The sequence below is a fragment of the Ambystoma mexicanum genome, chromosome 3q (assembly GCF_040938575.1).
Source record: "Ambystoma mexicanum isolate Mex_15411 chromosome 3q, UKY_AmexF1_1, whole genome shotgun sequence".
NCBI lineage: Eukaryota > Metazoa > Chordata > Amphibia > Caudata > Ambystomatidae > Ambystoma > Ambystoma mexicanum.
The window spans coordinates 800,686,795-800,703,176 of NC_090926.1; the positions used below are offsets into that span (position 1 = coordinate 800,686,795).

General features: G+C 45.0%; 1 protein-coding gene across 4 annotated transcripts in view; it reads left to right on the top strand.

Annotated features, from left to right (window-relative positions):
* Positions 1 to 16,382, top strand: part of EPN3 (epsin 3) — a 472,738-nt gene that overhangs the window by 145,674 nt on the left and 310,682 nt on the right. For 3 of the 4 annotated variants that reach the window (XM_069654889.1, XM_069654890.1, XM_069654892.1), the window contains exon 2: positions 10,013 to 10,752. In XM_069654889.1, coding sequence (XP_069510990.1) covers positions 10,179 to 10,752 — 574 coding nt within the window. In that variant the 5' untranslated portion in view covers positions 10,013 to 10,178. Of the gene's footprint in view, positions 1 to 10,012; positions 10,753 to 16,382 lie in introns of those variants that run through there. The other variant, XM_069654891.1, reaches the window with a different exon arrangement.

Consider the following 16,382-nt stretch of genomic DNA (forward strand, 5'->3'; position numbering starts at 1 on the left):
TATAAAACTTCAATAAGCGCTACTCTAGAGCTTGGTTCCTCCTAAAAAGGGTTTTAAAAACTGGCAGCCTCCCAATGAAGAGCATTAAGTGTTAGTTGGTTGTTTTGATTAAGAAGTAAAATTAGAGACTGGGGAACTAAAATGTCGAGGCGCATAGCTCCGCTTTGCCACCAATAGTATTATTTTAAGCAAATTCTCTTACTTTAATTTAGTACTGTGCTGTCTTTGTGATAACGTTTCGTTCTCAAATTCGGTGTTGGATTGCCACATTACCTGCTCTTTCCTTTCATGTAGACCGTTTGAGTGGAAGGAGTTGTAGATAGAAGAGACGATTAAATGTCAGACCTGTGACTAGCTTATTTTCAGGTGTACTTATTTGACACAAAACAAGTTGTTTTTTGTAGAGATTCAAGTGTTCGTCTGAATATCAAGAATAACAATCCACAAGTCTGTTCAATTGATGTATTTAAAGCTTATAGTAAAACCCAGATGAGATTTTGATTAGTTTTTTTAGGCTTACATCAATTAGTATTTAGGTACTTTTGTATTTCTCGTGATGATGGAGGAGATGAAGCTACAGTCGTTCTGCTTTTGTATAATGTTTCAGTAAAGTTATTTTTGAATACGGTCATGTTAGGTTGTGTGCTTTCCAAGACCGGTCTACACAATAGACTTTCATTTTTATTGCATGGTCATATAATTGTACCTTGATGTAGCAAGAACTGAGAGACAGTGTGGTGAAGTGCAGAAATTGCAGTTTGAGCCCAAATTCCAGCTTCACCTCTTAACCAAAGTGCATGATCCTGGGCAACCTATTTAATCTTGCGGTGCCCAACTCGTCCACATTGATACAATCTAAATGTTTAAAAATCGTCAGCCTATCCTAGTAATTTGTTTTTCAGTAACACTCTTTGAAAACACCTTGCTTATTATTTAACTAGCTTTAGTGTTGCTTCACGTAGAATAATAATGACCATTGATATACTGCACACCACAAAGTAATTTGTTTCTTTGCACACTAATGGCAACAACACTTGAAAATGGCCTTCTTCTAATCCCAGTTTGTGTTCAAATACATGCACCTTTCTGGCAGTTTTTAATCTGTGGTCACTATCCATGCTATGTTTACCTTTCTCTGTGCTTTCAATTTGTCTCTTGTTTCTATGTTTGAGCATTTATGTATTCCGTAAAAATGCCAATATGAGCTCTATTATACCACTGTGGCATGTGTACCTATTTTATACAGCTACGGATCTGTGTCTCTCATCTCTACTTTAGCATATATTTCTTCCCCATGGCTGCTTCTTTAAAAACATATTGGGCCTCATTACGACTTTGGCTGCCACCAAAACTGGTTCCGGGTCCGGGTTCCCTGAATAGGGAATTACCGGGCCATTCTGTGTTTGGGGGGCCGGTAATTCCTCCTTCAGGGAACCCGGGCCCGGACCTTCCCCATGCCCATTTGAGCCCCCATGGGGCTCAATGGGAATGGATGCAGAGAGCTAACAATGGGCCGATTACGACCGGGCCGTTGTTAGCTCCTTGGTCTCCTCGCGGGACCCGGTAAGGTCCCGCGAGGGAACCTCGTAATCTTGCGGAATGGGTTTAATCGGTCTGCCTCCATTAGCGGCGCCCGTTAACCTACTCCGCAAAGGTTGTATTGAGGCCCATTGTATCCATTTGCTCGATCTCTCTTCGTAGACTATGTTGCTCTTAAGGCCAGCAAGGATGATGGTGCTTAGGAGCAGGGGTGGACTGGCCCATAGGGAACTCTGGAGATTTCCCCGTGGGCCTCTGCATCCTGGGCCTCTTTTCTGGGGTATTTCCAAATTTTCTCATAGGAAAAGCATTGGGATTGCTGAAAAGGTGTCATACAGGGCCACTTTGAGCTTTATTTCCAGGGCCTCTTTTGGTCCCCAGTAATTATTTCCAGGGACTCTTTTAGTTCCCAGTCCAGCCCTGCTTAGGAGTCAAGGGAACACCTATGCTTATTTGTATTGCTTCCAATGCAGCATATCCAACTGTTGGTTCTGATCGCCAAACACTGTGGGTAATGATGAGCAGCGGTCAGAAGCCTGACAATTTGTAGCGCTATATTATTATTATTATTATTATTATTATTATTATTATTATTATTATCGCAATGAAGGGGCGGAGGGTGAGACGAGAGGTTCTGAAATCCTTACTTTCTTTTACTTTACTTTACTTAAATATATTTGTAATTTGCAGCCTTAGACCCTAGGGCATTAGGGTGCGAACGAGGACAGGACATACAACATAGAAGATACCAAAGCAACTAGATGGGCTGCTTAGAGTAAGACCGGGGTACCAGATCAGGAGAATAGAAAGGTTTTCAAGCCGTTCTTGAAGGCCACCATGGAGGACTGACTTCTTAATGCCGGCGGTAGCAAATTCCAAAGCCTGGGTGCAGCAATGAAGAAAGCGCCCTGTTCTGCCTTTTTCGTTCTGCATCGAGGGAGGAACAGAAAGTTCTGACCACTTGATCGGAGGGTCCTGCCGTTAGTTTTATCCAGAATGTAGCCTAGTCTACATTTAAGCGTGAGGACCAGTATTCTAAACTTGGTTTGTGCCACCACGGGGAGCCAGTGCGAGGAGCGTCTGGCATTTGAGACATGATCACGGCGGGATAGGCAGACTACCACTCTGACTGCTCCATTCTGAACAACTTGGAGTCTGTTAGAATAAGCCTTACTTAGACCGACCAAGAGCCGGCTGCAAAAATTGATTTTTGCCCTGATAATGCTCGGGCTATAATTTCAATATTCGCCTTAGAGATATACGGCCTAAGATGCAACAAGAGTTTAATTTAGTATAAGGAAGATGAAACAATTCTACTCACTTGGGCTCTCATGTACAAAGTCTGATCCAGAACTACCCCCAGTATTTTTTAACTTGGGAAGAGGGGTTAGAGTACCATCGCCCAGCCTAAAAGAGGTAGATGTAGGGTCTAGTTTGGCTAGTGCAGTGGAGCTACCAACAATCAGCTCTGTTTTTCCTCTATTTAGGGCGAGATTATTGTCGATCATGCAATTCTCAATGAGAGAGAAAACTGTATTGAGTTCCCGCTCATCGTGTGAGTGAATGTCTGTCAGTGGGACGACACACCGGGTGTCGTCAGCATAAGGGAACCTTAAAAATATTGTAGAGGCAGGGGGGAGAAGGGGAGTACTCGCCCCCTGTGGCACCCCAAAAATCACTTTAATGTGTGAGGCCTCTGCGCCTATTGTCCAAGAATGAGGAGATCCAAAGCGCTGCAGCTGGAGAAAAGTTGGCCACCTCAGTTAATCTAGACACCAAAATGGAATGTTCAACCAAATTGAACGCGGCTGAAAGGTCTAGAGAGACTAGGAGGGAGGAAAAACCTTTGTCAATATGTCCTAAAAGTCTGGACTTTAAGTCAAGTAGTGAGGTCTCCAGACAAAACCTTTTCTGAAGCCAGACTGATAAGGATTCGTTCAGATGCTGAGAGATCTGCATATAGGCGACTCGGTCAAGTATTTTTAATATAAATTGTGTAATTGTTATAGGACGAAAGTTAAGTGGGTTATCTGTCCCTAGCCCTGGTTTCTTCAGGATAGGAGCAACCCCGGCTTGTTTTAAATCGTCCGGGACTTTACCTCCTCTCAATGAAGCATTGATGAACTTGCAAATGGACTTCAAAGGTGCAGGAGAACATGGCTTTGAATTGGGGTATCAATAACCTACGAGAATAGGGGTTGGGGTGACTACTAACCAAGGGTGCGACAAGAGCCTCTTTTTTAAGAAGAATATCCTTTCTGATGCCCAGAAGTTTGTTTTGCAGCCCGGTTTGTATTGACTGACACCAATTAACATCTTTATTTAAAGGGATAGTTCACTCTAAAATATTATTGGCTAAAAAGATGGCCCATAATCAAAAATATATAAAAAAATATTTTTAAACAAAGTCCCAATGTAAAGTTTTGAGCAAATGAGGCTCAAACTCAAAAATGTCAAGCACTAAGATGCATCAATTTTGTTAAATGGATGAGCCTCCTGTGCTTCTGTTAAGCTCTGCCCTTGCAGCACTAATGAAGCAAAAGCCATCCAACTGTAATAAACAAAAGCTACCACTGGGTGGCTTTTGCTTCATTATTGCAGAGAATGCAGGCAGGAAGGCTGCATGTAGGTAAGTGCTTATTTCTTTTTTCTTAAACAAGCACTGCAAATATCAATACAACTTTGTTGTATTTATAAAAGCTGCGGTTTTCTTTCTAAGATTACCGGGCTTGCTGCCCTCATGATCTCCTGCAGCAGAGCTCCTGCTGCAAAAGCTCTGGAGGCCATAGCTCCTCTGGCCAAGTGGGCTCCAAAGACAGAAATGTCTATTCCCTCTAGCTCCATCACCTCCTTCACCCATCTTGCTATAGTGGCTGGAGCTACTGCCTTATAAGGGTTTCTACGTGCTATCAAATAGTTCTTTGATGGTTATTTGTAAATTGTATTCTGCGTGTACTTAAATGCTTTGTTTTATATGTATTAATTGATTTGCTTGTTTATCTTTGTGTAAATCTTATAAATAAATTAAAAATAAAAAATTAAAAAAAATAGCTGAGTTACATTTCGCTGCTGTCGCTGCTTCATAGGACTTTATGCACTGGGCTACGCAGAGCTTGCTGGTATCAAGGTAGTAAGGGTATGTAATAACTCTAGAATTGGACTTAGTACACTGCGCGACATTAAACGCTACGCCTTCTGGATAGAAGATTTTTCTGTCGATCTCTAGGTCTTTAACGTCCGACGCTCTTCTGCATGATACCAAGCAGAGTAAAGTAGCTAAATTCCCGGATATTTGTTTCCCTGACGAAAGGTCATTTCATGGCCATTGCTCGAATAACTGTAGGATCCTGTTGACAACCCAGAGGGACGAGTACCTAGGCAATGGGGACCTGCTCACTTTGACTCCCTTAAGGAGCCTTGCCACTGCAGGGTGCTCACCTACCGCGACTCCATCTACTAGTTTGTGTCCGGCCGAGATGGGCGATCTATACACACCCACTGTTCTAAAAGCTTTTCCTCCTGCAGTCAGGGATGCTAGATAATTTATGACCTGGACTATAAGAGCTGAAATGGGAGAAATACTCCTCCTCCTGCACCACAGTTCCCAGGCCTGCCAAGCGGAATTATAGCTCCCAATTGTGGACGGAACCCATGATACTCTGGTAAGTTCTGTAGCTTCCTCCGAAAGACCTGGCAAGCACCATCTGCGCCTGAAATTCTGCAGGCCAGGAGGGACAGCTTCAGATCTTGAATCAGGGGATGGTGGGCCCCTTCTTGATTGGACAGGAGATCCGCTCGGTGAGAGATCTTCTTGGGGAAATCTGTGGAAAGTTCCATCAGAACTGGAAAGCAGGCTTGTGATTTCCACTCTGGTGTCACTGACCAGCTCCACCTTGTCCCTGGGCACCTTTTGCTAGTGCCCTCGTCAGCATCGTGAAGGGGGGAAAAGGCATAGTGTGTGTGATATTTCCAGCTGTGCAGAAATGCATCTGTCCCTGCCGCTCCTGGATCCAGTCTCCAGCTGAAATATCTTGGCAAGTGGGTATTCAGTCTCGGGGCAAAGAGATCTGTATGTAAAGGGCCCCATTTCTGCTGTAATTTGTTGAAGACTGACTTGTGCAGTCTCCAGTCGCTCGAATATGTTAGGTACCAGGAGTTCCATTCTGCTACTGTATTCCTCATTCCCGGAAGATACTCCGCTTTGACCGATATCTCCCTCTCTAGGCAGGGGTGCCAGAAATCCTTGGCTAGTACCAATAGCCTCTTGGGCTTCGTGCCTCCCAGCTTGTTGATATACCTCACCGCTGAAATGTTGTCCATCCGCAAGAGGATGCAACATCGGGCTCAGTCCTTGGCAGAGGAACTGACCGCAAAGGACCCTGCGAGGAGTTCTAGGCAGTTGATGTGCAACTACAGTTCCTCCTGACACCATTTTCCTCCTGTCTCTGCGTGGCCGCACTTGTCTCCCCAGCCCGACCTGCTGGCGTCTGACTCTATAGTGAGCTCTGGCAGGTCTCTGAAAATGGGTTGGCCGTTCCATGCTTCCATGATATGGAGCCACTAGCGGATCTCTGTCTTGCTGTCCTCATCTAGAGGCACCTGGTGATGGTATCTCCATCCCTTCTGTAAGTATTTGATCTTGAGCCTCTGTAGGGCTCGATAATATTTATGTTTATGTTTGTTTATTGAGTTTATATAGTGCTTTACTCCAAAGCCCTTTACAGAGTAACAACAATATACAGTAATGAAATAAGCATATTTACAAACATGAAACAAATTAGAATTACAGTATGTGGAACAATTTGCTCAAAAGGAAGGGAAGAAGGAGGGAGGGGAGGGGAGAGGAGGTAGGTGAAGGGGTATCAATGTTATATTCAATTGTATTCAATGATAATGTAACAGATCTGGGAATATTGCCTGAATAGAGGCTGCTAGGAGTCCCACTATCCTCGCTAGATTCCGAAGCGATATAACCGGTCTCTTCAGAGCTGTCCTCAGATCCTTCTTTATGGATCGTATCTTGGGGGCCGGGAGCTCCAGCGTGGCTCTCTTCAAATCTATCGTGAAGCCTAGAAAATCTATTCTCTCATCGCGCTAGGGCCGATTTTTCCATATTGATTAGAAAACCTAGTCCTGACATCACGGACGCTGCCCAGTGTACCTGTCTCTGCAACCTCTCTGTGTCTTCTGCCATAAACAGGGCGTCGTCTAGGTAGATGATCATCCGAATCCCCTGGTCTCTCAGAGCTGACGCAACTGGCCTCAAAAGCTTGGTGAAGGCCCATAGCGCTGAGGCGATTCCGAATGGCAGGGACTTGAACTAACATACATGCTCCCTCCACCGGAACTGTAGATACTGCTGGTACTTCGGTGCTATGGGTATGGTCAGATATGCGTCCTTCAGATCTAGACGCGCTAGCCAATCGTCCTTCCTGAGAAGGTCCGCTAACAGATGGATTCCCTCCATCTTGAAATGTCTGTACACTAACCAGCTGTTCAGTTCTTTCAAATTGATGACCGGTCGCACCTTGCCTTTTCGGTGGACCAGAAACATGTTGCTCAAGAAACCTGCTGAGTATGGTTGCGCTCTCTCTATGGCTTGCTTGTGTGCTAACGCTTGAATCTCTGCGTCTAATAACATGGCTTCTTGCGAGCTGTACATGCGCAGCAGGGGGCTCTGCTGTATGGGCCTCTGCAAGAATTCTAAATTATAACCCTGAGCGGTTTGTAACACCCATTCATCTGCTGAAAGCTCACTCCAATTGTGCATTAAAGCCAAGGTCCTCCCTTCCACCGGGGGGGTATGACACTCTGCACTCTCACCTGTGGTGATGTTCTGATGCCTGAAGTATCCTCTGCGGTCCTTGAAGAAGGCTCCCTGTTGGCCCGACTCCCATTATTGGGCTCTCGGGCCCTGGGGCCTTCTGTTTGAATTGAAACGGCTGGTCGAGCGGCCTCTATGTGGACCGACCCCGGAAAAAACACCTCCCAGAAAAACCTTCCTTATTGAAGCCTGCGCCTTTTCTAGCCCTGTGTATGTTCCCACAAATTTATTCATTTCTTTAGCAAACGTGTCTTCAAAGAGCAGGTCTTGAGCTCCCTCTCCCGCTTCGTAGGAGGCCAGATCTCCTATTTTATTGTCTATTTTCAACAACATTGATCTCCTTTTCTCGGCTGAGATAGCTGTGTTTGCGTTCCCAAGCAGGCACACGGCCCGTTGAGCCCAGCCAGCTAGAATAAACGGATCTACGGGTTCTCCCGTGTCTTTGGCCCTCTTGGCCAGGTCCATGATTTTCGCTATGGGCCCTGTGAGGTCCAGTAGCTTGTCTTGACAGGACCGTCCTGCATGGTCCATACCTTTCCTGGCATCCTTCCCGGCTTTAGTAACAAAGTGAACATCTTTGTGTCTAGTTCGGGGGTATCCGCCACCTTACCGCTAAGCACCGGTCTGGGGCATTCCGCCCTGAGACTAAATCTGGTCTCCTTTTCCAATGGTTTTCTAATGCTCTGGGCCATATAAATGGCTACTCTCAGGGCTGGAGGCCACTCCGTGGACCTAGAGTGTCTGATCGTATCTGGTTCGAAAATATCGGATATGTCCTCCTCCTCAGGGGTACTCTCCACTATGCTGCTTTCTTGTCGCAGGCCAACTTGCCTTGTGTCCTTATGCTCTCTCTCTACTGAGACTTTTGTCATCCTCCTCCTGCACCTTCTGCCTGTTCAAACTCCTCTGAGGATGATGATAGAGCATCCCTTATGTCTTTCGCCCCTGGGTTAGGAGGTATGAGGCTGGGCACTGCTGATTTTTCGAGAAACGCCTCTTTAAGCCTATTAAAGGCATCAGCTGCCTCCTGGGGCTTTTCTCTTCCCCATATCAGAGCCCGGGGAGGTAGAAGAGTGCTTTCTCTTCCGGCCAACTTTACACCCCCTAAAAGTGTCTTACGGAGGCTTAGTGGAGGTACCCTCACCTGGGTCATCTTGTAAGCCATCTCTGATGCCCAAAATTTTCTCTAGGACCTGGAGTCTGTCCTGAACAGGTTGTACCCCCTAAGCAGCGACTCTTACCAGGGAATCTCCTAGCACTCTTTTGAAACTGAGTGATAGATCTAATTCCTCCTCTTGCAGCTCCTGCTCCTCGCTGTATTCCTCCCAATATTCCTCTCCCCTGTCACTAGCCATGACTGAAGTATGCACCAGTACAGGGAAAAAGGTCACTGTAGAGCCACAGGTCTGCAAGATCGACCTTAATGTTGATTTACCAGCTTGGTCTAGCGTTCCAGCAATTCGATTATATTATATTCTTTTTTTTTTCTTTTTGTCTTGATAGACTGTGTCTCAGGTTCGTAGAGGCATAGACACTGTGGAGTTTAACTCTGTTGCTCGCTGGGACCATTAGAGACTAGAAAAAGAGACCATCGCGCATGCGCAAGCGTGCGCAGTCTGTCGGCGCTGAGCGCCACAGCCCCAGTCAGGCGTCCGGAATGCCAGATATGAGCGGGGCCTTTCGCGGCTTCAGTCGCTCCTCAATGCGTTCCTAAACAAATCTGTGCCCCAGAGCTAGCGAGATGGCTAGCGGGACGGTACTTAACTGAATGCAGGCATGTTCGCGAGAAACCGGAACGAAACTCGCTCGTCACCAAAACCAATTACTTCAGCGCCTCTAGTTACACGCGGAGCTTCCTGTCATAATACACATACAAGAGGTATTTATATTAAACGCATATTAATCGCCACAATAGCTATATTCTACCTTAAATATATACAACACTTGGAAGTAATATGCAATGGGTGCTTAGCTGTGTCAGCAGCAAAAAAGAAGAGGAAGGCACCTAAGGCTAAGGAGTCTTATACAAGCAGGGGAGACCTCATTGGTGGACAGGACTGAGGCTGAGGACTACTGGGCTGCTGGGGGTCATGGGATACGTAGTTGCATTGCTCTCCTTTGGGTGTCATCATGTTTTCTTGGTTGAAGTTTTGTTTTTTATGCCAGTTGGGCATTTTCAACTGCTAAAAAAATGTTTTAAAAATAAAAAAAAAAGGATGAAAACAAAGATTTAAAATGCTGTTGTTAAGCAGTAATAAAGAGGATTAAGCATAATGCCCGCCTCCGGTCTTGTCATAGAATTAGTAAATTTAGTACTACAAATGAGTGTTTTTGTATGTGGTGACTTTCCTCTTTATTCAGTTATTATTCTAGAAGTGAAATGGTGTCATGCATACCTCACCCTGGCTGACTGAGCCTACTTTAGGTGACGCTCAGGTGCTCTCTTTCACCTCATTTCTTGATGGTGTTAAGCGTAGGTGTACTCAAATGCACCATTGCGGTACTGTGAAAAGTGTTGGTGCGTTTGTTTTACCTCCACTCACATGCTCCCTCATACACTCATTATCGAATGACTGCACTTAACTTACGTCTTTCCAAGTCTTCCCTCTTTTTGAAAAAATTGTTCTGAACATTTTCTTTCTTTTGTAGGTCCCTATGACTGCTGGTGTACTTCAGCTGACTGTGCATATGAGGCTAGATCCCTGGCATTGGTGATACAGTGGAACCGGTGATTGGGAGCATTTGTAACGGGTGCTTGAAGGGGATTGCACACATTTTCTTGCTGGAACATTTGAAGGCTTTCCACAGCTCAATCATGACAACCTCATCCTTGCGCCGTCAGGTAAAGAACATTGTGCACAATTACACAGAGGCTGAGATAAAGGTGCGTGAGGCAACCTCAAATGATCCATGGGGTCCCTCCACATCTGTGATGTCAGAGATTGCAGACCTGACTTTCAATGCTGTGGCTTTCTCTGAAGTAATGGACATGATTTGGAGGCGTCTAAATGACAGTGGGAAGAACTGGCGTCATGTGTACAAGGCTCTCACTCTCCTGGATTACCTTATCAAAACTGCTTCTGACAAAGTGGCACATCAGTGCCGTGAGAACCTGTACACTGTTCAAACCCTCAAGGACTTCCAGTTCATTGACCGTGATGGTAAAGACCAAGGCATCAACGTCCGTGAAAAAGCAAAACAGATTGTATCCCTTTTGAAGGATGATGAGCGACTGAAGCAGGAGAGGGATCACGCCCTCAAAACTAAGGAGCGAATGTCACAAGGGGCGACTAGCATTAGCAGCAGCCAACAGCTTAACTACAGTCGACGCTCCTCACTGTATGGAGAAGACGGCACAAAGTCCAGGTCCTCACCAGCTTCCTATAACTGTAGGTTTAATGGGCAGTGGTTTGGGAGTAGGTTGGATGTGAAATTGGGGTGGTGGGAGCGTTACAAATTGTGTAGATGTTGATATTTTTTGATAGCACAGAGACAGGTGCCACTTGTGATCAAAGCCCACTTCATACATGCTTAACTTTAAAAATGACCTGCTTGTCTATCAAGTTCAACCCTCAATATGCAGTGTGACACTAAAACAGAATGGGCTTCTAGGACATAGATTCAGTTCTTGAGCTACTATAGGGATTTTCTTTATCCCAATCTGTGTCCAGGACAGTTGAGATTGTCTTTCAAATCGGTCACCAGTGCATTGTGTTAGGGATAGAAGAGGTGTCCCGTCCAAGACCATTCTCACCACACAGCATTTCATAAAGGCACAAATGATTGATCTATGTAGTCGTTCCCCACCACATTGTTTAACAGAAACCAAGGTATGTATGTTTCAAGATGTTTACTTGAAGCTAGTTTTTAATTCACACATCACAATTGTTTTGACCTGTAAGGGATGCCTGGAACTAAATATTACCTTGTTTAAAAAACCTATATAATCCTGCATTGAACATCAATAAACCACATCTCGAAACTTGAACATGTAAAAGCACTGATATAAGAATTAATTGGAAACCATTGCATGCTACACAAACGCCATAGTCCTTGTGGACTGTTTTTGCAGAGCTCACAAAGAATGTGTTTAGAATAACAATCTGAGGCCGTATACCAGGAGTGGTGCCAGGAATTAGATTCCCTTCTTCCACAAAAGCCCTGAATCAGGCAGCATCTGTACATTTCTTTGAGAGCCATTGTTTTGGAATCTGGGAACACAACGTCTGAATTACTCTATTTGATGAGGGTAAAGCCTCTGAGACCATTGTATTCAGTCATCTAAACTGGATTGTGGGAGGGCGTTCCAACTGTCATCAAAGACCATTTGTGTTGCAGCCAGGATAGGATCTTCCTCTATCCAATGATCAATTGCTCTGTCTTATCTAGATCTATCTATCTAACCTGATTGATCCGTCTAGCTGACTAGGCATATTTCATTTCACATTTTTGAATTTATAGCAGCCTTTAACATTGGAGATTTGTACAGTCTACACAAAGTGTTACAAAATGTAAAGCAATATTTATTCAGTGGGGATTTGTGGATTTGTCTGAGGTAGATTTATCATGGTAGGCCTGACTTAGAATATTAGCCTGCGTAGAAGGCAGAAAAGGCCAAAGAAAAATTTTTTTGAAAAGAAAGGTGGTGAAGATACTGTGAATTTAGCGTGAAAGTTCATAACTGCGCTAGGGAACTGGAAGCCCTGGGACCTGTGAGTGAAACTGCAGTGAGGAGTAGAGGGAATGATTTAGCAGATGGAAAGCAACCATAAAAGGCACACATGATGATCAGGTAGATGAGCAACAGAGTTAAGCAGATAGATGGAAGCTTAGAAAAAAGGCTTACTGCATAAATGTAGCGGTCCACAAAAAGAGAAAGCAAGCAATGAGATCAACTAGGAGAAAAGAGAAATGGTCAGTCAAGACAATGAGCACAAGGAACTGAATTTCAGGTGCTTGAATTGCACATTTTCTGAAGACTGTGGAGATGGCTTCAAAAATAAGAGGTGCCCGATTATAATCCTTGGTCCCTCAGGCAAAACAACATATCAGAAAGCAACAATATGGACCAAAGAATGGAGGATGGCGGATCACACTTTGTTTATCATTTCACATATATCGATAAACGTTTTTTTCAAAACAATTTATATTTTATTATGAATGAATGTTCAGTATTTAAATTAGCAACAGAATGCATAAACCATTTTATACATACATTTATTACAGCCTATCTTGGGCTCACAAGTCTCTCCCCAATTTACATGCACTCTCATTCAGTTTCCATACACTTGTCCTTACACGTTTTGAAGAAATGTTTATCGATATATGTGAAATGATAAACAAGTGTGATCTTCCATCCTTTGGTCCATATGGTTGCTTTCTGATAGACTGTGGAGATGGAGCATGAAGAGCAAGCAAGGATGGAAATATGAGAAGTTAAGAAGGAGCATAATGTGAGGGGTCAGTAATGTGAGACTCACTACTGTTTTTAGTTTTCTCAAGGTTCAACCTTTTATTTTAAACTGCCGACCTTCCTGCTTCTGCTCCAGCTTCTTTCTACTGTTCCTCACTACTGCAGCCTTTTATGCCCCGCAGGAGGGTTAATTGATTTCAGGTACAGGCCATTAGTACTACTTGCCTGACCTTGCCAAAAGCTGACCTCGGTTTCGGCATGCCTCTTCAGCTCTCTTCTTCACAGTCCCTGAGGGAATCTGGGACATGCAGTCCACTTAAGAAAGATTCAATTAATCTATTTCTTTAAAAGGGTAAAGAATAGATTTTCCTCAGTTGAAATTATTAAAAGAAGAGTTGTAAGGTTTTACCTTTTTGAGAGGCAGATGGGGCAGGAAAAGTCACATGTATGCCGTTCCTGCTGGCATACTTTTGGCATTGTGGAGTATATGGTGTCTTAGGTATATAAAAGATTGGTTCTTTGGGTTCAACACTAGATTAAGTCACGTCTTTTGAATTTACCCTTTGATCCTTAGTACGAGGTTGAGATATATCAAAATGGCAATAAGCCAATTCCTCCTCTAAGTCTGGGGTAAAAGTATTCCTCTTCAAGGAAAAATACTATGTCTCACCCTGCGAAATCTCCCCCCTTCCCTGAGCCTGGTCTCTACCCAGGTGATCCTCCCGCAGTACACCACCACAAGGATTGGGATCAGGAAGCGTTTGCCCTCTCCTGGCCACCTGGGAGGAGACTCCAGGCAGGAATTTAGTGGGGGATCCACAGGATTCTCCACAATAATCATGGATTCCTTTCAGAATATAGGCAGAGGAAGAACACAGAGACCTATGAAAGAATGAGATGGTTGAGGAGGAAAACAAAGGGTACCCCTGTTGTAGTTCTTTATAAAGTGTAGGGAGTGAAAGGACATCAGCAAAATCACATTAAGAAGGAAATTGGAGCTGGAGTCTCAAAGAAAACTAGGTAAATATCTGGCAGTCATCAGCATAAACATGACAGACTGGGGAGGGAGGGGAAATACGAGGACACAGGGACGAGATGCCTAAGTAGACAAAAATGGAAGGCCCAATATGGGCAACTACCCTGGAGGGAAAAGGAGCTTGGAGGTTTTCTAGCCCATTAGATCACATAAGCGCAACCCGTTCAGTTCAAGGGTGTATGCATTTAAAGCAGTATAGGGGGTTTCAGGATTATCGAAGGCAGCAACCACACCACACCATACAAAGATTACAATCGAAGAGTTAGTTGATGAAAGTAAAGCAGTTTCCATTAAGTTTGTGACTCTGAAACCACACTGTAGTGCAGGCAGATGTAGAAATGAATCGAGAAAATATTTGAATGTCAATGGGCCACTAAAGAAGAAATTATCAAAAGGAAAATAGGCAAGGAGGGGGATTGTGGAACAGATTTTGTATGAGCAGGGATGATGACCTCATATCCCAAAAGGTAGAACATTGAAGTCGAGGGAGATTGAAAGATATTGGATGTGGTAAAGAACATTTGCTGGTAGTTGGAATAAGTTGAGGGAAAGGAATCTGGGGTCAGCAACAGGGCGTTGGATGAGGCAAATATTGTATTCAGTTAAAGGGTGCAAGGTAGTGAAATAGGGAAGAGTGGGTCGAAAAAGGAGATGGGAATGGGGTTTTGCGAAGGCTGTCCATATTACAAGTAGACTAGTTAGCAAATTAGCTGTAAGGGTGGAACCGGTGGAAAGATCAAAGGATATTAGAATTTAAAAACAAGTTGAGATTGAAAGCAAATATAGTTTTTTTTTTAAACAATTTTTATTATTTTCCAAAAACAACACTCCAAACATTACAACTTTTAGGACGTACATAATCAATGTCAAACCGGCAAGTTATAAATTTCGAGTCCTCCACCCTCCTTCCCCACAAACTCGAGTAGTTTCAACAGTGTCATCTGTGTGAGTATTTTCAGGAATCTCAGTGTTTGTAAACACATCTGAGTCCTCCGGTTCCTGATTGGCCTGGTGAGCGGTTGCCATTGAGGTCACTAGCTGCCTCCAGGCTTTTAAGGGGCCCACTTCCTCCTCTCCCCACTGGTGACAGCTTCAAACCAAACCGCAGTTTCTGCTTCTGCCCATCTCAGGAGGTCCGCCCACCATGTCTCCACTCTGGGCCTATGGGCAGCCTTCCAGTTCATTGCAATCCTGCGCTTGGCCAGGATGCAGGCCAGGTCTTTCATTTTGTTGATATGCTTTAAATTACGTGGCCTGGGGAAATTTCCAAGCATGCATGCCCCAGCAGACCTCACATCCAGCACCACACCCCCACCAGCCATTTTCGTCTTTATTTCTTCCCAAAATCTGTGTACCTCTTGGGAAGCCCAGAACATATGCAGCAACCTTGCCTCCTCCTTTCCGCACCTGGGGCATTTCTGTACGGCCGAGCCTCCAAACCTGGCTATTCTTCCAGGGGTCAGGTAAGCTCTATGGGTGACGTACAGCTGGATCTGCTGGAGTCTCGCATTCCGGGAAACCTTCTTATGGTATCTTTGGGCTCTATCCCACTGTCCATCTGTCATGGGTTCCCCTGTCTCCTCCCAGTCCTGCCTCAGCTGTGGTGGCTCCCTCTCTGCCTTTGCTCTCAAGAGCTCATATATCCTAGATATTTTGTGTCCACCCTCTGAGATGTCATACGTTGTTTCCAGGGTGGCATCAGGTTCTTCCGCTAGTGCTGTCTCAGGCCACCTTCCCCTTAACCTTTTCAGGAGCCTGATGTATGTTATGTATTGGCCACTATGCACCCCTGTCTCCTCCTGCAACCACTGGAATTCCAATACTTCCCCTTCCTGCCAGATATCTCCAAGGGTGGCTATACCCACAGGTTCCCAGTACCTGCGGACCGCTTCAAACAGTTGGGAGTCGTCACCAAATACAGCCACCAGCGGGACCTGCTGAGAGAGCAGGCCCGGGTTGCCCACCGTTCTCCATGCTCTGGGCCATACTTCCCAGCCCAACTCCAACAGTCTCCCCAAGCCCACCATCTTAATTTTATGCATCCACACTGTCTCTCTTAGAAAGTATGGGGCTGAGTCACCCTGCAGAAGCCTGGCTTCCACCGAGTCTTCTGCAGACAGCCATCTAGCCACATGCAGCAGCTGTCCCGCCAAGTCGTACAGTTCAAAGTTTGGCAGATTTATGCCCCCCTTATCATAAGTGTTCTGTAGTTTCCACAGGGCCACCCTGTTCCTGGAGCTGCCCCATATGAAGCCCCTGCACATTCTGTGGAGTTTCACAAAAAAGCGTCTGGGAATCAGGTAAGGGATATTCACGAAAAAGTGCAAGAGTCTGGGCAGGACAACCATTTTGAGCAACGCTGCTCTCCCCATCATGGCCAGCGGTAGTCTAGACCAGAACGTCATGCTCTTCCTGATGCCCTCAATCGCATTCTCTGTATTGCGGTTGTGCTCCATCTCTATCTTATGATAAATGTTCACGCCCAGGTATCTAAATGTAACAGTCTGTCAGGGTATCTGCAGGACAGGTAACCTCGCTGATCGGGTGCTTCCGTACCTCCCCAAAGGGTA